Source organism: Petromyzon marinus, chromosome 22, assembly GCF_048934315.1.
Source record: "Petromyzon marinus isolate PM22_M1 ecotype Great Lakes invasive population chromosome 22, UKy_Petmar_22M1.pri1.0, whole genome shotgun sequence".
In the NCBI taxonomy this organism is placed as follows: domain Eukaryota; kingdom Metazoa; phylum Chordata; class Hyperoartia; order Petromyzontiformes; family Petromyzontidae; genus Petromyzon; species Petromyzon marinus.
In genome coordinates, this window is record NC_133688.1 from 16,121,326 (window position 1) to 16,147,550 (window position 26,225).

At 50.1% G+C, this 26,225-nt stretch overlaps 3 protein-coding genes across 4 annotated transcripts in view; 2 read left to right on the top strand and 1 right to left on the bottom strand.

Annotated features, from left to right (window-relative positions):
• The first annotated feature begins 132 nt into the window (after positions 1-132).
• On the top strand, positions 133-11,197 carry LOC116944929 (kelch-like protein 34). Its single transcript, XM_032958875.2, has 4 exons — positions 133-4,234; positions 6,402-6,654; positions 7,224-7,384; positions 8,194-11,197. Exons 1-4 carry the CDS (start codon positions 2,789-2,791, stop codon positions 8,578-8,580), a joined length of 2,247 nt encoding a protein of 748 aa, XP_032814766.1. The 5' UTR covers positions 133-2,788; the 3' UTR covers positions 8,581-11,197.
• LOC116944927 (mitochondrial adenyl nucleotide antiporter SLC25A24-B-like) lies at positions 8,606-25,902 on the bottom strand. Of its 2 annotated transcripts, XR_004403178.2 has the most exons (11): positions 25,533-25,902; positions 22,370-22,496; positions 20,846-20,933; positions 19,698-19,809; positions 18,647-18,793; positions 17,105-17,257; positions 16,493-16,600; positions 15,058-15,225; positions 14,234-14,384; positions 12,154-13,711; positions 8,606-9,258 (listed from the first exon to the last, which is right to left on the bottom strand). XR_004403178.2 is itself a non-coding variant. In XM_032958870.2 (10 exons), exons 1-10 carry the CDS (start codon positions 25,665-25,667, stop codon positions 13,470-13,472), a joined length of 1,431 nt encoding a protein of 476 aa, XP_032814761.1. In that variant the 5' UTR covers positions 25,668-25,902; the 3' UTR covers positions 10,610-13,469. The 2 variants fall into 2 exon arrangements, 1 of the variants encoding a protein (XP_032814761.1); XM_032958870.2 differs by lacking the exon at positions 8,606-9,258 and having other exon boundaries at positions 10,610-13,711.
• Positions 22,351-26,225, top strand: part of LOC116944922 (syntaxin-binding protein 1) — a 105,477-nt gene continuing 101,602 nt past the window's right edge. The window contains exon 1 of the mRNA XM_076068767.1: positions 22,351-22,354. The gene's annotated coding sequence lies outside the window, so the exon portion shown is untranslated. The remainder of the gene's footprint in view (positions 22,355-26,225) is intronic.

The window sequence follows — 26,225 nt, forward strand, 5'->3', positions numbered from 1 at the left end:
CATATATGATTTCTGAATGTAATATTTATACACATGGATAGAACAGCATAGCATATACAGTAACGTGACCTGGGAACTGAATTCGGTTCGCCGGGTTCATAACCAAGTGGTTAAACACTCTGCTACTGCTCCACCCCATAATATATTTACCAATTTTAGTAATTGAGTAAGAATTATTTGTGGCGATTATTTTGGATTATTTTCTCTGCAAATAAACTGGAGGTGTGCAGAACATCCACACACAAGGATATGAGACAGTGCATGTAGATACATGGTACTTCTAACCCGTAGTGGCTTCAACAGATTTCTATCGACTTTTGCCTCAACTCCATGGAGGTTATATTATTTGTTTCACTAATATGTATTGTCTGTTTTGTAATTGTTCAATGTGACACTTTAACCTATTTAGAACTTTAGGCAGATTGTCCAAAACCAATCAAACTTTGGCTTGTAATATTTGGCAACACAAAGTTATAATTGCTGGTTTAGATACAAGCATACACTTGGGTTGGAATGGTGGCGCAGTGGTCAGTGCGTTGCGCTGTGAACCGAGATACGCGAGTTTAATTCCAGGCCCACGGCGTGCATCAGTGCTCACTGATATTTACTGAATATAATCCCTCTTACCGGCATGACGTGGGGAGGTCTTCATCCAGCAGTGGATTGACAAAAGGGCCGCACAATGTGTTTTTTTACAGCATGCTCGACTAGAATTTGTGCCAAATTTCACCTTCCTATCTATTTAACAGAATTTGCATCGGTCGGTCACGATCGTCTGTACGTAAATAACAAATAGTGTATTGGTTGACACCTATTGAAATTAAAACACGCTGCATGAGTAACCCGAGACTCATTTGCCCCACGTGTACGTATGAGCAAACGTGGCCTTTGTTCTGAACGACTGCTTTAGCAATACTTCGGATGTATTTCCCCCCCCCCCTATTCTACTTAATCCAGACAAAGAGGTGAGTGCATAAAGTATGCGGTCGTGTAGGACATGCATAACCCCGTGTATGTGCACGGCTTGCATTGATGGGGGTGGGTCACGGCATGGGATGGAAGTTGTCAGTGGGAGGTGCATGGGGCCGTGGTCTCTGTGTTGTCCGCTGTGTTGTTTCCGCCACCCGGGAGTGTAAAGTCAACAACCAGAAGCGTGTTGAGACAAGTGCGGGTCATGCGTTATACAGCCAGGGGGCTTTACCCCTCTCCTCTGCGTGGAGATGGGGTAATAGGTGACCTACGCACGTTATATATATGCAACTTGCGTGCTATCCACAGCTCATTTTTTATATCTTGGGCCACGGTCATACATTTGCTGATTTATTTGTAGACCAAAAGCTCGCGTCTGTGTATTGTACACCCGTCTGACTGAAAACAAGTCAGTCTTGGTTGAACATTGCAAACCTATGTGGTATCTCAAGTCGCATCGCAAGAGGTGGCTAAGTGTTACATTGTCAGCCCTTTGTTAATCGAATTCTGTATGAAGGCCTCCCACCCCACGTTGATCGTCGTGGTGGTTGTTTGGCCATAATTCATTGCCGTCCAACTGCTAGTTGTTATATAGGCAGGTCTTTGACGTTTAAAATCTTTTCGCAATTAAGTGGACGTTATTGTGAATTGGAGAGCGTACAGTGAAGAGCGTAGTTCTACGACTGAAGACCACTGAGCAGCATCAGGTAAGTGCTCTTGTGAGCTTTCAAAATGCTTACATAAACACGTCCTGCTTTTCTAACAAACCGCGTCTACTCTGCATATCTATCAGCTGCGCAGTGCTCGGGTTAACTTAGGTACCTCTCATCCAATGTTCATTAACAGTCCAGTGGGTCGGCAACGTGCGGATATTTAAGGACTGCTTCGTGCCGTTAATAATTATTATTAAGGACCAAACCGTCTCGTATTCACATGCATTGCGGATTTTGACATGCCGAGGTTGTTATTTTTTACCGAATTCCCCCCAAAAATGTCCTTATTTTGGTTGCCGAACCCTGATTAAACCTAGGCTTTAGCTCTTAAAACTGAGTGCGCAGATGGCCAAGCTGTACATAGAATGGGTTTTAATTTTGTTTTACAGCTGTTAATTCACGGCTGGATGAAGACCTCCCCCACGCAGTGTCGATCGTGGGAGTTGCTAGACCATACTTCACCACGCTGGTCAGTGAAGGTGCGTAAAGAGGGTGCCGGAGGGGAGCGGGACCGGTTGAGATATCGGTCGCCACTGGTGTCTACCGTGACCGGGAGTCGAACTCAGGTCCGAGTCTACCGCACCACCGCTTCAGCCGACACAGGCGGTGTTCGGCATACGCCAACCAAGCAGTCACGGATTTGTGAAAACTCGGGGTACATCACATTTAATCTTAAATCATAATCAACATAAGGCAAATTTACATCTCTCTTCTTTACACCTTTTAATTACATCTCTCATGTCGCTACATCCATATCCCTTTACACATCTTCCGTCATCTCACGTGGAATCTATCAATTAAAGGCTGGGGGCTCCTAATCTATTTTTTCTCTTCGGTCACGACCACCACTGCATGTCAACGGAGCATGCATATTAATATAGTTGGCATATCAATATAGCAGGCACATAAATATAGCAGGCACTTAAATATAACAGGCACATAAATATAGCAGGCATACCAATTTAGTAGGCATATCAACATAGACATCAATTTAACAGGCATATCAATGTAGAAGGCATATCAACATAGCAAACAACAATTTTGCAGGCATATCAATATAGCAGGCACATATGCACCAGTAGACAAGCACACATACCACAGCAGTTATGGGCGCCACAAGTGAATCGACCGCACACCTCGTCCTGGAGTCCCCTTCGTACCCGGAGCGGCTGCTAGAAGGACTGAGGTCATGCAGAGGGCAGGGATGGATGTGCGATGCCCTGCTCATGGCCAGAGGAGTCTCCTTCCCGGCGCACAGACTCGTGCTGGCTTCAGCGAGCTCCTACTGCAGGTCCTTCTTCTCTCGGCCACCAACACTCAATGATGTCTCGTCTTATATTAGGAAGTCTTCATCATCATCATCATATTCGTCATCTATCAATTCATCTATTCATAGTTCATCGTCACAAACATCAGCACCATCACAAGCATCAACTACACTCCCATCATCACCATCACCAACAACAACACTTCTACAACCACCACCATCACCGATAAACAACGAGCAGATCACCATCATGGAAATCCACGGTGTGACTCCGGTGGGTCTGGAGCGAGTCCTGGACTTCATCTACTCTGGCCGCATGCGTCTGAGCATGGACGAGATGGAGGACATCCTCACCGCCTCCAACTCGCTGCTCATGCGCGACGCCGTCAAGCTGTGCCTCCAGTACCTGGGCGCGAACCTGCGCCGGGACAACTGCGCGGCCGTGCTGGCCCTGGCGCACAGGTTCGGCGCCTCGGAGCTGAGGCGCCGGGCGGTGCGACTGGTGGCGCGGAACCTTCGCGGCGCGATGGAGTGCGGCCGGAGTCGCGCTCACCTGCTCCGGGTGGACGTGCGCACCATGCAGGAGCTGCTCGCGCACGGCGGGGGCTGTGGCGCCTCCGAGACGGAGCTCCTCCACATGGCCACCGCGTGGCTCCGCGCGGAGCCTGACGTGTCCTCAACATCATCTTCTTCATCGTCCTCCTCCTCCTCAACATCATCATCCTCCTCCTCCTCCTCAACTTCGTCGTCATCGTCCCCATCCAGGATGGAGATCCACGCTGCCGACCTCCTGGACTGTGTGCGCTTCGCCCTGGTGGCTCCAAGCGAATTGAGGGAACTCCTCTCGCGAGTGCCGGCGATGAGCCGCGACACGCGCTGCCGCGACCACCTGCAGGAGGCCCTGCGCTACCACGGGCGCCCCTACGCGCAGCCGCTGCTGCAGAGCCCCTCGACCAGTCCCCGGGGGGCCCGCCTCAACGTTCTGGCGCTTGGAGGTCGCTCCGGAGACAATGGGGTGCGCGGCGAGGTTTGGGCTTCGCAGGTGCAGGAGGAGATCGTGGATGATGATGATGATGGTGGTGGTGATGATGATGATGGTGGAGGTGGTGGTGGTGATGGAGGAGCTGGTGGCTTGCGGGGTGGACACCGCAGGGCCACGTGGCGCAAACTGTGCGACACGCCGGTGCCGGTCTACAACCACTGCGCCGTGCCACTGGGGGGGTTCGTGTTCGTCCTTGGAGGGCAACATCGATTCGACCCCCAAGGAACGTCCGCCACAAATCAGGTGATGGTCATTAGTATGTACCCTTGTGTATGTATCATTCCTGTCAACCCCTTATCGGTGCCCTACCTTATTACAGACAAATTCAGACCTTAGTGGTCACCCCGTGCCCTGGAAAATCTCAACATTCATCCGACAAAGTCCTATCACAAGGGAGAAGCACAAAGGCAAAAACATGTTTTTGCTCATATTGAAACGGCTGTACGCCGTATGGACCTGAAAATTCAATTTCCCTGTACAAGAATACGGAGTAAATAGTATATGGGTTGACAGCTGTGATGTATACACAGGGGAGCAGTAGTGTAGCGGTTAGCACGCTGCGCTACGAACCTGGCGACCTGGGTTTGATTCCCGCTCGCGGCCAACACCGGTGACGATTATCTGAACCGGTCCTGGGCCTCCCCCTAAGGTCGACTCAGCCTCAAATGCGTACCTGGTGCGGTGTGTAGTAAACATCACGACAAGGGAGACAAAGGCGGCCGAGCGTGGTGCTGGCCACGCACCCCCTCGTGTGCCGTGCTCACTAACGGCACTTGCCCCAACGGTCTGTTACAGGCTACACGGAGGCTCTTTGTCTTTGTATGAACACTATATTAGTCGTGTTGCCGACTCGTGTCTGGGAGTTATTCATTTCGTCTGTATGTTGAGCTTCTTTCGCACCGTACGTAGCTAATCGGAGGTGTTGGGGTGATGCTGGTCATTACGTCGATACGAGCTGTTGTGATTTTTGTTTGTAACCTTGTGCAATTGAATTAGTGTATATATATATACTACTTGTATATAAATACAGTCACGTTATAAAAGTGATCAACCACTTTAATGTGTGACGTTTGCTAAAAACAGCCAAGCGATATCATGCAAGCGTGACCAAGTTGAGACTATGCACGTCCGAATCAGAACATTTATTTATACTGGAGGAATCCCGATGAGCCATAAAGCTCTTTTTCACAAATGTCCAGTCGACGCGTGCATGCACAGCCCTCCTTATGTCACTCCACTGCTGGATGAGGGCCTCTCCACGTCCGTGCGTGTACCGGGGATTTAATTTAACCATACTTCACCGCGCTGGGCAGTTCGGGTCGGTGAATGCACGGGAGCATTCGACTGCATGTCGGAGGACGACATTGTACTGCCCTCTGCTGCTGCCTGGTTATCACAGCTGTACTGAAAGGAGCACTGTATGACAAATATCTTAACAGTAAAAGTATTTTCGTACGCGTCCCAGAATGTATATAATTTTTTTACAGCATCTTGAGATGCGGTTACATATGGACGCTCGATAAATACAAATTTGTTTGCATTGTAGTTTTGTTGACACTAGAGCATTTGGCCGCTTTAGTTTTCCACGTGATACGACACTTTGTTGAGCTATTATTTGTGGCCAGGTCGCTTCTGAAAATGAGCTACATAGCTTAGTGTGCCTGATCAAATAAAAGTAAAGACTTAGCATTAGTGTGAGACAGCAAGTCTCTTTTACGTTTCCTCTGCAGCAGTGGTTTGGTGTCAACATCCTTTCATCATCCCTCCAGGGTCAATCACTTGTGAGAAGTCATTTGTAGCTGTCACATAGATATACTCATCCAATCAAACACATTGGAGATCCATACCACAGGGCACAAGCGGAACAACCCAATGGCAGCTATACTCGTGGTGTGATCTGCTAACAGCGATATCTATGGGACCCTTTATGCCGGTATTAAGATTTACCCTTTCCGGCAACAAGATATTCAAACTCCAAATGGAAACTAAACTATTTTTTTTATTTTACCAGGTAAGGCCCACTGAGCTATGTAGCTCTTTTTCCGAAACGACCTGGTCACAATTGATAGCTCGACTAAGTGGCTTATCACGTGGAAATGTATATACATACTCGAAACGCATGTTCTAACTTTGGAGGGAAACACAAGAGCACATGGAGAAAGATCCACGCGACCACGGGGAGAACACGCAAACTCCAAATATACAGGCATTTTCAGAGTCGGGATCGAAACCACGACCTCCTGTATACCAGGCGAGGTAATTAACACCTCGCCACCGCGGCTCCCCGATCGACCCCTACTGCAGGTCAACGAGTCTCTCTTATTGCCGGGGAGGGCAAAGCAAAGCCTAACGATGTTCCCCCCCCCCCCAATCATCATCCGCCGTCACCCCACGCGCGTCTCGACCCCAGGTATTCCGCCTGGACCCGCGCTCGTGTTCCTGGCTCGAGGTGGCGCCAATGCGGGAGCGCCGCACGCGCTTCGTGGCATGCGCCCTCAACGGCACCATCCTCGCCGTGGCCGGCAGGAACCTCCTGGGCGAAGCGAGCAGCTCGGCCGAGCGCTACAGCCCGGCCACCAACGCCTGGGAGGCCCTGAGGCCCCTGGCCTGGCCCCTGGCGGACCACGCCGGCGCCCTGCACAGGGGGACGCTCTTCGTGTCGGGTGAGGCCGCAGCTCGATTCCCCCGTGCAGCGGTTTTAAAAGTGATCTTGAGGAATTGGGCGCGTGAGAGTAAAGAAATATCTATTAATGTGCAGATTAGCCGATTAATTTTAACCCTGACGGATACCCTCTCGGCTTGTGTGTTGCGAATGAATATTTATTAGAACAAACGCAAAGTTGAAAACATTACGTAATCCATGCATATGCATGGTTTTACCTAAGAACTTGTTTGTATGCATATATGAGAGAACCAGCCAACTCGTAAAATAATACTAATAATACTAATATCTACAAAATTATACTAATATCTATAATAGGCCAATGATGAACAATATGTCAAGAAAAAAACTACTATTAGCACGACTGGCTATGTACGGTGCTAAGAAAGTTTGACGTACAGCAATCCCTCGTATGTATATACGTATGTATGTACGTTGAACTTATTTCGCATCATATGTACCCAACCGGAGGTGCGAGAAACATACATACATACAATGTGCACCGCCTCCCATTTAGACACCAATGTGGTATTCCCTGTGCGCGCATCTTCCCGTGCATTGCGTGGGCAGGCGGCTACTCTGGGGGTCGGGTCCTGGGGGATGTGACCAGCTACATCCCTCGCTTGGGCCAGTGGCTGGGCCACCGGCCGCTCTGCCGTCCGCGTTGTGAGCACGCCATGGCCTCCACCGGCGAGCTCGTCTACTGCCTGGGCGGACGGGCCCTCGACGAGGTACGCCCATTTTTTCGCCGTCACGTCCGAGCCGCGCCATCGCGGGGCCCTTCGTAGCATGGGTGGCTTTCCACTGGCTATTTGCCATGCTGATGCTGAAGCAGATCATGAAGCTCTGGCCTCCAAAGTTATCTGAATCTGGGTTAGGGACAAGAATGGCCAGTGGTCGGGTTAATCATATTCACAGCATGAGTAGTTTTCCACTGCCTATTTGCCATGCTAAAGTAGAACCAGACCTTGAAACTCTTGCCTCCAAAGTGATCTGAATCTGGTTTGGGGCCAAGCAGGGCCATGGGCGGGGTTTATCGTCTTCGTCATTGTGTGTGACATCAGCGGCATGGCTCGGGTTCCGCAATTGGAAAAATAAACTTGGCCAGCCACCTGAGCTGGCTCGACATGGTCCCCGTGTGGCTACTTTGTACATTAGCAAAGTGGTCAAATAGGTGTGGCGAGAACGGGACAGGTGTGAGAGGAAATCCGTATGTATGTATGTTGAACTCCTTCACACTGTACGTAGCCAACGGTGCTAATCGGAGGTGTCGGGGGAAGGACAACAAACTAAAGACAAAAATCAGTTCTAAAGAAATTTGTTTTCAACCTAGATGATTTAAAAATGCATCGCTCCAGTGGCTTCCTAATATCGGTAGGAAGAGCGTTCCAGACGGCCGCAGAAGCGCACCTGAAAGAGCGCGCGATGCGGTGACCACCTTTGTTCGATGGCCTCCCAAAAGCCGCCGCTGCGAGGATGCAGGCGATCGACACCGAAGAGCGGGCTCTTGACCTCCGCCCCCGTGTGCTGTGGGCCGCAGGCGGGCACGTGGGTCAGCGTGCTGGAGGTGGAGTCCTACTCCGCGGGCAGCGACCAGTGGAGCGTGCTGCAAGCTCCGCGCCTCGAGCGCTGCCAGTTCGGCGCGGCCGTCACGCGGCCCGGCCGCGTCCTCGTGCTGGGTGGCGGCTCCCTGACGGGGTTGCGCAAGGAGGCCTCCGTGGTGGCGCTCGACGGACTGAGGACAGGGAGAGGAGAAGAGGAGGAAGAGGAACGGGCGGCGGCCGTGGTGCAAGCGGAGGAGCCGCTGCCGCTGCCTCTGGTGGACCACGCGTGCTGCCTGGTGGAGTTGGCGCCAGGCCATCGCGACCGGTTCGCCGGTGGACCGATGAAAGATCGCAACGCTGCTCTTTTAAACGGGGATGAATGATAAGGTGCGTTGAAAGTTACATTTCTCAAAGTGGTAGTTAAGTTTATGTCGGGAGGGTTACCGGCACCTGGTGGTGGATGTGAGCTCGTCGTGAGTGTAGATCGCTGGATAATTGTCAGCCTTTTCCCCAATGGCCCTGCTCACAATGCACCGCAGTCACGTTTCTCCATCGGTCTCCAAAATGATCTCCCGTTTTACACGCATATGAAGTTATTACCAAGAATTGACTTCTCACTGAGCACTTTCCAGATCACTGCTAAACTGGAGTAGGTGGCATGTGAGTAATAGGCACAGTCATAGTGACTGGATATACTGGATGTGGTGTGTTCCAGATCACTGACCCAGACACACCTGACTGAAATTAAACCCTTGTTGTTACACATTTAATGTACCCGATAAGTGGAGTAAACCTGCATCATGGCGAAGCGCGCGATGTCTGGGTGCGGTGACGCACGCCATTCATCCAGTGCTTTGGAGGCAAGGGTCGGTGGATCACGTAGAGATTTGTAAAGTGATAAAACCCACCGAGCTTTGAGGTGAGCAGACGACGCCGTCAAAGCAAGCAAGTTTGTGAACCCGTCTGTTGGGGATCGTTGAGTATGGATCCCGTTGTTCGTGTGGGTTTTTCTCTGAGTACTGTCCCAATAGAGACGAGTCATGAAGCTCGGTGAGGATTTTCTGGATAAAAAAAATCACAAAAAAATGAATAGAAGTTTGATAAATACTGTTATGAAGATATTGCATCCTGTTATAATATCAACATTTATTGTGACACTTTTTTTTATTCGCACTTTATTTATTTGGTTTGTCTGCATACTTTTTTTTTTAACCTCAGTGTGGCAACACGAGTACTGTGACGTGTGAGTGTGTCAGTAATAACTACCGTATTAACACTAGGTCAGCGGCATGGATACCGTGCAGGACAAATTTGGAATGTACGCGCGGAACTCGAATGCACAGAACTCTCGAATACACAACATGAAACACAAAGACAAATATCCCCCCCCCACCCCCGTGTAGCCTTCACAGACTGTAGGGGCAAGTGCTGTTAGCGAGCATCTATGAAGGCCGGTAACGGTACACGAGGGGGTGGGTGGCCACCAGCACGCCCGGCCGCCTTTGTCTCCCCAGTGGCGATGTTTAAACACCGCACCACCAGGTACTCATTTGAGACTGAGTCGACCTAGGGGAGGCCCAAGACGGGTTCAGATAATCGTCACTGGTGTTGGCCACGAGCGGGAATCGAACTAGTAGTGCTACACTACCGCTTACTAAACAAAAGCCGTACTAACACAAACACAACACTAAAACAAATGCCTTAACACAACACACACACAAACGCCGTTGTTAGTTTTAATGTTAGGTTATAAATACTTAAGTCTGTTGTCTTCCAGTTGCCTTGGTGGAAAGTGGGATGAGTTTTGCACGATTGTCACCAGCTGGCTCAGAAGCGTAATCAACGAAACTAAAACAAAATGCCAACACAAAACACAACCGACTGTGGGCATGGAATCTCTCTGGTGTGGTGGACTTGGTAAGATAAGTTGTGTGTTTTAGGGCTGGCGGTCTGTGTGTGTGTGTGTACGTTGAACTTTTTTTCGCACCGTACGTAGCCAACCGTGCTAATCGGAGGTGTGTGGGTGGGTGGGTGGCAGGCGTGGGAACAGTTGGTACTTGATTGGGGGGGGCACCATTCCAAGAAGGGGGGGGGGCACCATTCCAAGAAGGTTGGAGGGCCACTGCAATAGGCAATGACTCATTCGTTACAATTGAGTCCCCCTTGGTGCACGCATCGTCCAAGACCGCGAATGAGAAACAATGAACATAACTGGGCAATGAAACCCGTACACATTGCACAATGAAACAAAGACGACAAATGAAAAACGGTGAACATTATACAGAACATGATCTATTCTTGAATATAACCGTGACTCCCCCCCCCATCTCCCCCCACCTCCCCCCGTGTAAATGAGTTGAATCGCTGTGAGTGTGATGGGTGCCGGTTATTTATAACATCTTGCCAAGCATGTCAAGAACATTGTTTTTTTATTTCAACTTTTTCACTCACAGAAAAGCACACGCATCCTTCGGACGATAGCAAACGATGAGACAGCGTCTCCCGATCAGGCGATCTCATCAAAGCGATGTGGTTTAGCGATTCACACACACACGCACATAGAGATATAGAAATGAAATGCACTTAGGGCAATGATATGAAATGGTTGTTCTTATACGGTGCACTGAACGAATAAATACGGCTGTAAATGAACAGTTAATTCAACTCAGTAAAATTACATTCAAGTCTACTCGGAAGACCGTTTAAAACGGTGATTTGAATATTGTAACACATTACTGTACTATATTCACACACGGCCAGGGCAATGACAATTGTTTGCATACTGTGAATGTATTCAAGTAAATTAGAATAGGTTTTCCCCTTTTTGTCTGGCAACAAAACAGGTGTTAAGATGTTAAAACACCAAACTGAAACATTTTACAAGGAATCATGTCTACATTAACCACAATGCTTGTGGTCAGAATGCAAACAAAAAACTCTGATAATATATGCATTGTCTTTGAAACTGATTGGTCCACACCAGAGACAGCTTTCTTTTGAGCCTAGTCTCAAAAAGGTGTTAGACCAGAGGACGCCAAAAGGCGTGTATTCAAGTAAATGGCTCGTTATTAATGAAAGAAGACCAGTATTATTGCATTGTTTCATTTCAGTCCACTTTTGGTGTAACTCAGGAGAAATGGCACTCCAGACATATTAATGCACATTCATTAGTTCAGTATAATGAATATGTTCGAAGCTATGGCTAAAATATCAGTGGTGGTTCATATCTCAACGGGTCCTGGCCCGTCCCTAGTTCACCCACCAACACGCCGTGCAAAGGATTTCGTATTTGCATATTAATTGGGCTCTTAAATGCCCCAGTATCTCCAATCACCTTACATCTCATTTCAATCATTCCAATAGCCAATTATAGTTTTTTTTAAGCCCAAGGGACCCACTGATGACAGCGGTCCCTGCGTGGCACAAGTTGTAACAGTCATTTCACAACTCGTATATCAAAGGCAAAAAACCAATAGATCACCTCAAAACAATCAAGCAAGTGTTTAAATTAAACAAGGTATAAGGCATGCCAGCAGCTGGGTTTACTGTATATATACAAATTGTGTATATACATACAGCATTAGTTTTAATTTAACGGAAATGTATCCTCCAGGAGTCAATACATTATATCAATACGTGACTGTTAATAAAAGTTATTGAGCTTGGTCTGGACGTGTCACGAAGTGGGATGATGGCCAGCGGTGGTCGAGACTAACGACAGAGTGTCAGGCAAAGGAGGGAACACGCCCAAGAGGACATGCCCCATGGAGATGGCGCGATAACATCAGCTTGTGTGTAGTAGCTACATGGATCCTTGCTTTGCTGGACCAATGAGAGAAGGCAAAGGCTTGGGGAAGCTTTCGTCCAGCAGTGGATTGATCAAGGCTCATGCGGACGATGCGTCCGTCGGTGAGAAGGGATATCGAGTTGATTGCCCACCGTTGCCGAACCCTTACCTCGTCACGGCATCCTCCAGGCCATTTCCTCTCCGACCATCGCGGTTAATCTCCCGCAATCTCATCACCACCAGAAGCACGCCCTCTGCTGCACTCGATATCGCCAGCATCTCCGAGAGCGGCGGTTCTTAAACATTTTTCTGCAGCCTTGCACCCCTTTGGTTCTCAATCGTGAAAAAAAATGTAGAATGTTAATAAATACGTCGGTTTGATTAAACAAAGTAGTTGTACTTACGTGCCCGTGCCTAATTTGTGTTTTCGATTATTTACCTTTAAAAAAATCTGGCCATGTATCGCACCCACCACGGAAAGGGCATCTCGCAACCCCAGTGGTTGCGTGCACCCCATGTTAAGAACCACTGTCCTCGAGGAAGCGTTTACTTCACAGTATTGTACTGCAGTCCTCACGACCTATCTTCTCTCTTTACCTATCTTCTCCCTTCAAATACAATTCTCGTTATCGCGCTCTGCACGTGCCTGATGATGGGCAGACATGTGCCACGTGACGTTAAGGGTGATGGTTTCAAATAGGTGAAGATATTCTTTGTGCGTGCTTTCACAACCAATGTTACGATCCATAATTGGTTTCTTTTGGGTTAGACAAATTGTGAATGCTGTGTATGTGTGTCCATGTACACCACCCATGACAGAGCTCGTTCAAATAAAATTATTCTTACTCTGAATCAGTGCTTCTCTCGACGTCATGTGAACTGTGTTTACCAATCGTCGGTCGCATGCAGCTTTTAATGAATTCATTTGTAAATGTGATCGAAAGGCTTGCCGTGGTATATTTCAAGCACTGGGGTTTAGGAAACTACTCCACAGCAAACCATCAAAATGTGGGTCGTGCTGTCGAGCGTTTGCCAAACCACACATAGACACTTCCATGACGGTTTCTCTCTTGAGTAATCCGTTCACCATCGGGCATTGATCATATCACTCGTAGAAAACGTGGCTTATTTCTTAGGCTTACTGAAAACATCCACTGAGAGTAAATGTTCACAGCATGACAGTCAACACAGATGTGTAACTCTCAGAGCTGGAATTTAGCCAAATGACCGCAGACCCAACTATAATTGTATTTGTTTTGTGAAGTCGTTTGTCACTGAGCTCAGACCGTCGACGCGATACCAGAGACTCCAGTTTAAAAATACAGTAGATAGCTGAAATTTGGACTCACAAACCCAGGATCTTCGGTCGACCAGCTCAGCACTCGGACCTCTAAGCTACCCGGTTTACCTCTCAATCCTAGTATTTATTTGAAATTACCCGCGACGAAATGTCACAGGCGCTCGCCGCTCACCCCTTGCTCGCTTTCATCCGGCGAGGTCCTCCTCGTCGTGAGCACACCGGCACTGCTCGCCGGCGTCGTGCGTCACTCCGAGGCCGCGCTTCATGTGGTCGTACACGGCGCTGCAAACGGCCGCGCTTGGGATGACGCGCGCGAACGTGGGCACGATGCCGCGGTAGAGGCCCAGCAGGCCGCCGCGTGCCCCCAGCTGCCACAGCGAGGCCCACATCCCGACTTGCGCCGAGCCCTGAGCACCGTTCAGCACGGCTGAATGAGACGGAATAAATGAATCCCCACCCGCCACTGAGTGATTTTTTATTTATTTCTCACTTTGAAACAATGTTATTTTGGGGGGAAACTGCATTGGCAGTGGTGCACAAGCACAAACGACAACAACAACTCAACACTTTTGTGAATAATGCTGCCCTATATCTAAATCACTCAACCACTTGATCTCCACCTTATCCAGGTCATTCATCCTTCTCAATCCACCTTCCCGATGCCATAAGGGACAGTGTTCAGCAACGTGGACCTGGTGTTTGTTGGGCAGCTCTGCAGTCACATGTAGGGGTGGCACACAAACCAAGATGGTACATCTGCATGCCACAGAGCCACACACTGGTTTATTGGCCATGGTCCAATACCGTCTGGATAACTGGTGCCCATATCCATGCGTGACTGATGGGCAGTGGAGATGCAATACAGTCTCATCGTTCACATCAGGACTTGGAGGACTTGAACTGAAACCACCCCAAATGACAAGAGGCCCCACCACGTTAAGAGACCCACCTCCGGCCTGCATCCTGGTCTTGATCAGTAGCAGGGGGTAGCTGCCCAGCTGGGCGCACGTGCTGGACACGGCGCCGCACGCCAGCATTGCCCCCAAGCCTGGCTCCGTGTGTTCAGTCTCGCAGTGCTGCAGCCACAGCTCCTTCAGGGTCTGCACCGCATGCACACACGCCCCATCGGCCACTAAAGGAGACGTTTTTTTTGCAGCATTTCTAACATCTTGTTGTTCGTTACTGGCAGGTTTCCAAAACTGTATGGTACACTTTTCATCATTTGTTGTTGTGTGTGTGAAAGAAATCTCAGTGATTGCGGCATTCCTTAGATGAGAGCGGTCCCTTCAGTTGAAGCTACAACATGTCTGGGAGGTTCAACCAGGACACGTGGTGAGCTGTCTGCCCTTCCCTCCATGAGCAAAAACCTTCTGTTGCATGCCACGCCGACTCAACCACCTGCCCCTGCCCCAGTGAGAGGCTTTGCTCTCTCTGCTCGTAAGCCCCAACGATTAGTAATATACCTCACCCACTACTCAGGAATCCCCGCCCCTCGCCTATATCATGAATTGAGCACGTGGCTAGAAAATGCAAGATTGGTATAAATATCAATAGTCTCAAATGCTTCGGGGACACTGGCACAGCATTTCTGCAAGCGGCACCGTGCCAGCCAAACCAGGACACTTGGAAGATGTACCTTCACTGAGCAGCAGACGGGGAAAGGAGGCACCACCAGCAAGATATTTACGATCATCGTCGATGGTCACGATGCTGGGCATGCAGGTTAACATAATGCGGAGGAGGATGGGAGGATGATTGCAATGGCGATGTCACCTCATAGAGCGCCAGGTCGATGCCAGCGTGAGGCAGCAGGGCGACCATGTGTGGAGTGAGGCCCTTGTAGAACGCCCTCCAGCCCTCGGCCTGTACCACCTGCCTCGCGCAGTCCACCATGCTCGCGTACTGCCCCGTCGTGCGCAGAGTGAGACGCGTCCTCAACACCTGCACACGCACACGCACACACACACACGCACACACACACACGCGCCACCAAGACATTCATTCATGCAACCAGACCGTACTGGCTTCACCATTTCTTGGCGCTTGTAGATGGTGTTTCTATCATTGTCATCTACTGTTTACGGCCCTGAGCCAGTGGTGGAAATACCACTTTCCTATGGCAGGAGCGAGTCTATCCTTAGGTTAGCCACTTTTGTCTTCCACAGAAAGTGGTATCTATTTTACAGACCTCAGAGGGATGATGGGCTGAGTCAACCCTCCGCCAGGTTTTTAACTCGCAATCATTCCGATTGCAAGCCGCTAGCTCTACCGCCAGGAAAACCTGGCCAGTTCACGTAGCTGGGCATAGGGGGTGTTCAAAGAGTAATTGCGAGCATCAAATCAAGATTATAATTATGAGGTTCTGTAAGTGACTCAATCCCTAAGGGAGGATCCCATGAGGGAGCCTCTAGGGGGTTGTGTGAGCAGAGGAAGAGGGGGGGGGGGGGGGTCAGTTGTTGGGATAGCCCATGGGTGAGTGGAAACCTTTCAAGATCAAGATGTCACAATAACCAAAGCCATTTATGCCACCGCACCGCGCCAAAAGCCTACTGCTGTTCTAAGGGCCATACAGGACATTCAAATACGATTTACAGGACACACACTAATGCACACCTCGATCACTCCTAAGACTGCAAGAGGCCCTTCCAGTGACAGGAGTGACTAAACAGTGTTGGCAGGTCAAAAATTATTCCCCGACAGTACCCGAGTAGTGTGGCTAAGATACTCGCAGTGACGGATGTGTATTTTGTTTGCGGTCCATTTGGAAGCAGGAGGCTGCAAGTGGCCGTGGGCCGCGTGAAACGATGCCCGGGGATGGCATGCGGCTCATGGGTGCCATGGTGGCTAGCGGATGTTAACTACCTCGCCTGGTATATAGGAGATCGTGGGTTCAATCCCAACCCTGACACCTGCTGCTGTATATTTGGAGTTTGTGTGGATCGTTCTCCGGATCTTCCGGTTTTTCCCTCCACATTTAGAATCAACATGCTTTTAGAGTATTTGGCTGCTATAAATGTCCACGCTTTAAGCCACTTCGTTGAGCTATCATTTGTGATAGCCAGGTCGCTTCTGAAAAAGAGCTATATAGCTCAGTGGGCCTTGCCTGCTAACATATTGAAACATCTTTTCGATTAGTTTTTCATGGGCCATAGGTTCCCCAACCCTGGGCCAGAGCGTGGCATTCCTCCAGTGAGGGTGGTGGCGGTACCTCCAGTGGGTAGATGATGGAGGAGGAGACGCCACCGGCGATGCAGCCTGCGGCAAAGCGGTCGCTCGTGCTGACTCGCTGCTTCTCCCCGCGGAAATACTTCTTCAGCTGTTGAGACCCGCGAAGGTCGTCGTTAGCAACAGATTACATCGTCCCCCGTTTATACTAAATCCAGCGCGAGTGAGCGTGCGTTTGGGGGCTGGAGGAGAAGGGGTGGACTCCTAACGTATCGCTTCTTTGGTAGTGGTGTCCGCTGCTTCAGGAGAATTTCAAGAATTAAAAACTGACTTATTTTATATTTTGGTTCTGCTTGGGTCTCTTCTCTCCCCCACCCACCTCCCTCATCTTCCCCTCCCCTAAAAATACCACGCTCCCGATCATTGCCCCTACGTGAGTATTTTTTCCAGCCAAATCTTATTTTTGTATTGTCTTGATACTGGCACAAAGGTCCCATATATATGCATACATACCATCTGGTACGAAGCTCATATAGCTTTCCAATACCAACAAAAATCCCGGATCTGTATAGTTGTTTTGGTCAAGATCTCCAGTGAAATTCGTGAACTTGCCGGCTCGCGTTTAGTTTATTTTGTATGTGTGTGTGTATGTCACCTGCTCGTAGGTCATCTGCATGATGGCGGACTCGGGCAGCATCTTGACGACGTTGGCGCCGTTCCCCCTCCAAAGGGCGCGCAATCCGCCCTCACGAATCATCCTCCTCACGCTCTCGGCCATGTGCAGTGGCCGCTCCGGAGTGCCGCGCACCTTGGGGGCCACGCGCACGCGCGCGGAACCAACACACAGTCGGCGTCTCGAGGGCACGGCGGACGAGTTTCGCAACTCGCCCGTAAATTAGAGGCGTGTGCGTACCGTGCCGTAACATCCCTTTGCCCAGGGCCGCTGCCACGTGGTGGCTTCCCCACGGAGGATATTTCACGACGCCTGGTTCACTGAGCGTTGGGGGAAGCATAGACGTGGGAGCATAGAAGCGCTACTGTACAACAATGGATTTCACTGAACTGCCCTCTGTTGCCCACAGCGTAGCCAGTGCCGTGAGAGAACTATTATTGGAAGTTGAAAATATCAATATCATAGCACAGACACGCAGATGCCTGTGACAATTCACCTGTTCATAACCATTAAGAGTATTAATGAGGCCTCCACACGTGGTGTCATTTGTGGGGGTTGTTTGATCACATTTCACCGCGCTGGTCAGTGCGACTTGTCGAAGGGGGATGAGACCAGGATTGGTTCAGACACCCCCACGCCACTGGTGTCAGCCTTGGCCAGGAACTGAATAAAGAGTGCCGGGTTCATTGCGCAGTGCGCTCACCACTGTGCCACCGCTTCAAGCCCATGTCAAATTATACGGATGGTAAAAAAAAAGTATTTTGATTCTGTCCATAAATCTATAGATTCACATTAAATGCGTTGAACGTATTAAAATCGTAATGTGCTTCAGCGTCAGAACGGTGTTCTGTTCATGTTAGAGGGGTATGCCCAATGTCTCTTATGCCCTTTAAAAACAATTCGTATGGTTGTTTTTATTTAACAAGAGCCCGTTACAGAGCGCGAGCGATAACAGGAGAAGGGGGCACAGAAATTCCACGGGAAAATGCCCGAACACTGTGCTCACAGGCTGGGGGAGAGGGAGAGAAATGGGCTCACTGCGAGTTGCCCCTTCAAATCTAACCCAGCATTGCGTGCGTCACCTCGGAAGTCTCACGTCATTCGGAGCCCAGGATTGGCCTGTATTTGACAGCTCACTTTGACTTACACAGTATGAACGACTCTGTGTTTTATGTTTGCAAGCTATGCGTGGCTAAATCGAGTGCTTCAACGTGGTGAAAGATGGTCAAATAACTGCAGTGGAAAACTGTATTCCAGCAGTGGAGTGGCAATGGGCTGTACGCAGTTTGCTCAATGGCAGTAACTTTCTTACATACAAAGCTTATTGGGATTCTGTCGTACATACGTGCCGTGCATATTTTGTTCGCCGTCAGTTAAATTACAGGCAGCAGATGAGCTGAAGCTTTTTCCCAACACGGACAAATTAACGGCTGAAGATCGGCTCGGACCACTAGACGAGTGCCTGGTGCGATCCGCTACGCTAGGGAGACAAAGGCAGGGGTGGTGGGGGGGGGCTCTGGCTACCTGCATCTCCACGCGCAGGCGGAGGAGTGGTGCGGTGCTCGAGTAGGAGACGGCGCAAGCCCCGCCGCCCGCCAGGAGGTGGCGCCACCACGTGACGCCGTCCTCGCACTCCTGCGGGATGATGAGCCCGTCGCCGGCGTTGAAGATCTGCAAGGTCGACGGAGACAAAAAATCTCTCCCCCCCCCCCAACACCACCTCCCCCGTGTGAAGCCTTAACAGACTGGTTGGGGCAAGCGCTGTTAGCGAGTGGCGGCAGCCTGTGAAGGCCGGCACGGCACACAAGGGGATGGGGTGTGGTCGACTTTGTCTCCCGAGCGGGGATGTTTAAGAGTTTTAAACAAAACACCAAGTGCGTGCTCATTTGAGGTTGAGACGACCTCGGGGAGGTTCAGATAATCGTCACTGGTGTTGGCCGTGAGTGGGAATCTAACTCGGGTCGTGGCGCAGAGCACAGCGCGCTAACCACTGCACTACCGCTCCCCACAACAAACATACTCCATTATCAATTTGGCACATTCGAGGAAAGCCAAGGCGTGGTTTGGGTGGTTTTCCATTGGCTATTTGCCGTGTTCAGCTGGCACCACGCCATGAAACTCTGGCCTCACAAGACATCCGAAGTTATCTCTGGACCAAGCAGGGCCAGGGGTGGGGCAAATAAGGTGTTCATTGTGTGTACACTACGTCATCGGAACATGCGTGTACGTCATCAGTTTTTTCTTCCGATTTCGTTCCAGTGACATACGGGTACGTCATTGTAAGATAAACATATATGCCTATAGCCTGGGCTTAAAATCATCCGGGTTTGTCCTGGTCAGCGACCTGGAATATACATACCTCTTGCTACGGCTGCAGGTAATCATCGCAAACAACAACCAAAACCTGCGCGGAGTGGGGAGGTCCCCGCTCAGCCGTGGCTAGAGAAAGGGCTTTCGTAACCACATGTGTGCACGGCACCGGTGTGATATCAACGTTCGGTGTACGAGGGTCTCCTGCGTCGACCAGCGATAGTCATTTGCCCGCGACGCTCCGTGTCCTAGGGCAGGCTCTGACCATGGAGTGGGTCCAGCGCTGCACAATTTGCTCCATGCTGTCGGCCGGGTGCAGCAGGTAGAAGTCCAGCCACTCGTCCCAGTCGATGGTGGACGAGCCGTCGCGGTCCAACCTGTGGGGAGCGACGAGTGGGGAACCTGCGTGAAGGAGTCGTGCGCCTGCACGCGTGCGTGCAAGGACGCTGGGCGAAGTGAAGGTGGGGGGGCGGTAGTGCAGTGGTTATGTATGTTGAACTTTTTTCGCGCCGTATGTAGCCAACCGTGCCAATCGGAGGTGCGCGGCGCTACATTACCTGGCGTTCCGAGTGCGATTCCCGCTCACGGCCAACACCGGTGACAATTATCTGAACCGGTCCTGGGCCTCCTCTCGGTCGACTCAGCCTCAAATGAGTGCCCGGTGCGGTGTGTAAACACCGCCACTGGGGAGACAAAGACGGCCGGGCGTGGTGCTGGCCACCCACCCCCTCGTGTGCCATGTCGGCCTTCATAGGTGCAGCTCGCTAACAGCACCTGACCCCAAGTCTGTTACAGGCTACACAGGGGGGGGGGGGGGGGAGGGGAGGGATCTTTGTCTTTATACTCTCTGGTTCTTTCGGTAAAGTCACGTAGATAGAAAAAATAATACAATAAAATTATCACGACGTTTCGGTCGCAACACAAGCGGCCGTCTTCAGGTGAAGAAACAGAACTGTCGAGAAGACGACGTTCCAATGAGTTTTGGAACGCTGTCTTCCCGACAGTTCTGTTTCTTCACCTGAAGACGGCTGCTTGTGTTGTGGCCGAAACGTCGTGATAATTTTATTTTATTATGTTTTATTTTTATTATTTTATTATTTCCCTTCTACGTGACTTTACCGAAAGAACCAAGAAGATGAATCCATGCAGTCACGAAAGCTTTAAATCAAAATTTTACGGCCGCTTGTGTTGCGACCGAAACGTCGTGTTTTCTTTTATTATTTTTCTACATACGTGACTTCACCGAAAGAACCAAAGAGTATGGATTCCTGCAGCCACGAAAGCTTCAAATCAAGATATTTGTCTTTGTTTGGACGCTGAGCGTAAGGTTGGCTGGAGGGTCAATTATCCCAAGTGTGAGACTCAGCGAAAGGGAGCGAGCACACCCGGTAGGGTGGGGGTGGGGATTGTTACTTGTGCAGGAGAACTTTAGCCCGACGGGGGTTGAGCGCGAGGCCCTGCTCCTCCACTGCTTGATTGATCTCCTCGACGCTGAGTTTGCCTGCCCAGACCGCAACCGCAAAACGTCCACGCGTCACGCACAGCGGCCGGGCCGGCAACACGCGGGCACTTCGACCGAGAGGAGAGCCCAAGAAAACGCCATTCGCAGGACAATCCCATGGGCCTCGCTCGATACATTACGCTCTTTAAGAGAGGCATTTAAGTGACTTAAAATAAATAAAAAATGTATAATCGCATACGTTTTAGTGGAGGGGTTACCAAAATGGACAATATATTAATATTAAATTTTAAAGTATTTATTTTTATTACTGTATTTATCGTGCCAATTGCTTACCGAGAAAAGTCTCAATGTGTGTCTCAAGACTTTTTTTTCTGGAGCATCGGGATATTTGGCCAATACTATTAATGGACGAACTGAGTAAGTAGACTCAGCTGTGCCCACCTCGCAGCCCCATTCCAACAACACTCGGCAACTTTAGGCGATCACCAATTTCAGCTTCATTCTTTTTTTCAGCTGTTAATTTTTCAAAATGTGTTTTTTTATCGCTTTGCTTTGTTCACAAATTGGAATTTGTTGCTTTGCCGTATTGAAGTAAATCCCCGTCTCTTGAAAAATAGCCTCATGGTCTCGATGGGCTTTTGTACTTTCACTTGGTAATATCTACTGAATATCTGTAAGTGCCATAATTAGAGTGAAAACGATTTGGTGTTAGCCGATATACTCTTGTACATTATAACACAATAGTTTACAAGCCTTCGTCAATCTACTGTTGGACAAAGGCCTCCCGAGGCTGTATCAGTCATGGGAGTTGCCTGACCATACCTAAAGAGATGGTGCAGGGGAGCGACATAGACCTGTCGCCATATCACAACACCAGTGGCCGGGAATCCCAGGTAAGGCCCACCGAGCTATATAGCTCTTTTTCAGAAGCAACCTGGTCACAAATGATAGCTCAACGAAGTTGCTAATCACGTGGATATTTGTAACAGCAGTCAAATACTTTGAATGCATGTTGATTCTAAATGTGGAGGTAAAAACTGGAGGACTCTGATAAAAATCCACACCACCACGGGGAGAACATGAAAATTCCAAATATACAACAGCAAGCGTCAGGGTTGGGATCGAACTCACGACCTCCTGGATATCAGACGAGGTTGTTAACATCTCCTAGCCACCCTGGTGATGATGAGTGAGAGAGACAAACTCCAAATATACAGCAGGCGTCAGGGTCGGGATCGAACTCGAACCCACGACGTTTTGTATACCAGGCGAGGTAGTTAACATCTCTCCATGGTTCATAGCACAGTGCGCTAACCACTGCACCACCGCCTTTACCCCCATTATAATACTGTACTATGTACACAAATATATACGGTACTGTACAATTAAACAATATTATATTTTAATGCGTCAGTTACCGTTCTGTGATTAAACATACAAAATAATTTCAGTCGGGGAAATGAGGAATGCCATACCATCCACATTTTTATCGATTGAGGAAAAGACAGCCTTGAGTTTGTCCCTGCGTCTCTCCAGGAAGACGCAGAACTCTTCGTAGTCGAGTTGGTGATTCCCATTGCTGTCCGCCTCTCTCATGAGCCGCTACGGAGAGAGTGGAGACAGGACGACGATGGTCATCAACATCGAGATGTCACCGTGGCCAAAGCGTGTTGATACCACCACCACCACCACATTGCCAACGCTTTTCACCGTCTGCCAGGCCCTGTGCAGCTGTGCGCAGAAGACACACATCCAAGATGCGCCCTAAAAATATCCCAGGTCCTCTCCTTGGTCACAAGCTTTGTGGGGCCCATTGTCATGCCTGACCCGACATCCCGACCCTACTGCCAATCCCGCATGAAAGTCTTTAAAAAAAACCCTAATTTCTTTACAACTGCATTTTGTGTTTAGTTTGTTGTCCTTCCCCGGCACCCACGATTAGCTTGATTGGCAACGTACGGTGCGAATGAAGTTCAACATAATACTGAATTAACTGTCAAATATTTATACCGTACCTGTAATTATAATTATATACAACACCGGTCTCATCACAACACCCTGAGCAAGCTGTTGAAACAGACACATTTTAATTGCAGAAGCTCATCAGCGCTGGGCTGTTTCACCAACACGTGGTTGTGGCTCTATGTTTGCTGTGAGTGGACCACTGCATATATTAATCAATAAATATCGATTTGTAAGCTCACTCTATACAGTACTGTATACGTACATCACATTGAGGGCGTGTGTGTAAATGTTGTTATAGAGTAAGTTGCGTGCGTGCGTTACGCATTAAGTAATATAATGGAAATTGTTACAAAATAACCTGTTATAATTTGAGTATATTCTTTGGAACTATTAAGTAGAGTTTACACGTGGATACTATACCCAGATATTTGTGAATACAGTGTTTGCACGACAGCATGCGTTTCAATGGAAACGGCAAACTGCATTCATCTATTGAAATAAACGAACTGTGTGCGCTTGCCAGGTAAGCAGTGTGGTGTGTGACACTGGGGGTCAAAGTTTACTAACCACCTGGGCGCATCTATCAATGGATGGCGTCGTATTAGCACGCATTCGATCCAGTGCAATGCTACATTTATACAAAAGGACCTTCGGCTCTGCGAGTAATAAAAGATGCTGTGGCCAAAGTGACAGTGCGCGTGGTGTGTGGGCAGCGCCAGTGTCGTGGTTAGCGCTCGGCTGCTCTACGAACACGGCCACCAGCACTGGTGACGATTATTTGAGCCGGTCGTGGGCCTCCCCTAGGTCGCCTCAGCCTCAAATGAATCCCTTGGTGCGGTGTGTAAACATCGCCACTGGGGGGGGGGGGGGGGTGGGGACAAAGGCGGCCGGGCATGGTGTTGGCCACCCACCCCCTCGTGTGCTGTGCCGGCATTCATAGGTGCTGCTCGCTAACAGCACTTGTCCCAACAATCTGTTAAGGCTATGCGGTGGATCTTTGTCTTCGTATTAAAGAGCGGTCCGTGTCGTGGTCAGCGCACAACGTCACCCGAGTTCAATTCTCGCTTGTGACCAAACTATAAAACTTTTTCTATTTTTGTTATTTTACCAGGTAAGGCCACCGAGCTACATAGCTCAATTGCAGAAAGCAATCTGGCCACAAATGATAGCTCAACGAAGTGGCTTACCACGTGCAAATGTATAGCAGCCAGATACTCTAGACACGTGATTCTAAACGCTCGATTTTACCAACATCAGTGACGAACATTTGAACCAGCTCCTGGGCCACCCCTAGGTCGACTACGCCTTAAACGAGTAGCTGATGCGGTGTGTAAACATCAGCACTCGGGAGACAAAGGCGGCCAGGCGTCGTGATGCTGGCTACTCCTCACCCTTGTGTGTGCCATGCCAGCCTTCATAGGTGCTCGCAAACAGCGGCACTTGTCCCAACAGCCTGTTAAAAGGCTTATACGGGAGAGGGAGGCTCATCTTTGTCCTTGATGCATTTCTATGACATGCAGCGTACATCACTGCAACCACCCAGGCGCTGCTGGGTTTGACACTCGTTGTCTTGAAGAAGCTGGTGCCGTCTCTACTTTGCACGCTGCCCCTCCAACTCTCGTTTACCCACAGGGCTGATTGCTGCCCTCGTGCGCAACCAACGCTGTCTGCAAATCTGTCGAGGGCTGTAAAGTGGGCGAAGCTTTCTCACACGCGATGTGGCACGTGAAGTTAACGGCACTGCGAATCTGTGCAGAACATCCATCAACGATGTGTTAAATTAATCGGCTCGCAAATGACTCCACCATCTCTCGTGTAGTTTTTTGTTTGCGTTATCCCAGCAATATCTAACGGTGCCTATTGCGTGCTGATTGTGTCTGAACCTGTCCTGAGCCCTCCCACGTGTTGAGCACGCGGTGTGGCGTGTTAACGTAGCCGGCTGGAGAGACAAAGACAGCCGTGCACGGTGCTGGCCATCCCTACTCCTGGGCACGTACTAAGCCCAAACCAAGCCAGCCTTCCGTAAGGAGGGGTTTGGGTGATAATTGTGTCGTTGAACCCGCCACCACCCGACGCAGCCGATTAGTGAGGTTTGTCGCGTAAACAAAACGTGGCAATTCGTTACTCGTACAGCAACACCGGTTGTGTTGCAGAGTAAAACGCACAACGTTTACAATTCGAGTACGACGTTTCGCCAGTAATTACACCTCGCATCGTAAATATAAACACGCATTTATATGTACGGGATCTAACCGGCCCCAAACGCCTCTTATTGTGGCTAACATTGGTCGCGAAAGCCCACGTTGTTAAGACAGGCCAGCCTCGATAGGCGCCCGCTCGCAGCACGCATTCGGGCAAAGGCTAAACTGTGCGCACATCGGGAACTGCCGAACGAGTTAATCTCCACGATTAACAACAAGCCACGTGCACACGCACGCACGCGCACGCACGCACGCGCAATGCCCGCGTGCCCCCGTTGTGATGAGCGGGCAACATTGCGGCACAGCAGGCGCGAGTCTGACAGAACACCGGGGCTCTCAATTCGCCGGCTGCGGTGTTGTCACACGCGAGCAGCAGGCAACAGCAGCCAGCCAGCCAGCAGCAGCAGCACATGCCGACCTTCCGACAGTCGGTAAGGGGTCATTCGCAAAAGGTTTTGGCCGTCCAACTCACCTCCTCGTCCCCGGGCAGCAGGGTCATCCCCAGGCTGCGCAGGCCATTCCTCAGCTCCTTGAAATCAATGCGACCATTGCCGTCCGTGTCCAGGCTGTGAAACAGCTTCTCTGCCCTTGCCTGCAGAGTCGACATTGTGCTGGGGTGCCGGGGGGTGGGGTATGTCTCCCAAATAAATAACAAATCTGCCACGACGGTCACTCGGTGGTGGTGGTGGGGGTCAGCAGGTGTGCCAATTAGGGGGCATCCAAATGGGCTGCTAACGGGAGGACGAGGATGGGTCACTGCTGGTCGAGAGCTGCACTGGCGAGAGGGATCCTCAGAAGGGCATCTGCATTGTCGCTCTTGCGCCACGTGACGGCGTAGGGGGCGGGGGGCAACTGTGGAGTTAACCCATTCATTGCCAAGTGCCCACCATGGTCTACAAAGACAAAGGTCCCCCGTGTAGCCTTCACAGACCGCTGGGGCAAGTGCTGTTCGCGAGAAGCGCCTATGAAGGCCGGCGCGGCGCACGAGGCGGTGGGTTGCCAACACCACGCCCGACCGCCTTTGTCTCCCTAGCGGTCGATGTTTTAACGCACCGCACCAGGTACTCGTTTGAGGCTGAGTCGACCCAGGAGAGGCCCACGGTCGGTTCAAACAATCGTCACGGGTGTCGGCGGGTTCGTAGCGCAGCGTGGCGCTAACCGCTAC

Excerpts from the sequence above, each read along its gene's own strand:
- LOC116944929 (XM_032958875.2), top strand. The coding sequence starts at position 2,789 with ATGGGCGCCACAAGTGAATCGACCGCACACCTCGTCCTGGAGTCCCCT. Across the intron at positions 4,235-6,401 it reads GAACGTCCGCCACAAATCAG|GTATTCCGCCTGGACCCGCG; the intron begins GTGATGGTCATT and ends TCTCGACCCCAG. Across the intron at positions 7,385-8,193 it reads GCGGACGGGCCCTCGACGAG|GCGGGCACGTGGGTCAGCGT; the intron begins GTACGCCCATTT and ends TGTGGGCCGCAG.
- LOC116944927 (XM_032958870.2), bottom strand. The coding sequence starts at position 25,667 with ATGTCGACTCTGCAGGCAAGGGCAGAGAAGCTGTTTCACAGCCTGGAC. Across the intron at positions 16,601-17,104 it reads TGCAGATGACCTACGAGCAG|CTGAAGAAGTATTTCCGCGG; the intron begins GTGACATACACA and ends GGGTCTCAACAG. Across the intron at positions 14,385-15,057 it reads TCGACCTGGCGCTCTATGAG|ACCCTGAAGGAGCTGTGGCT; the intron begins GTGACATCGCCA and ends CATGCGGTGCAG.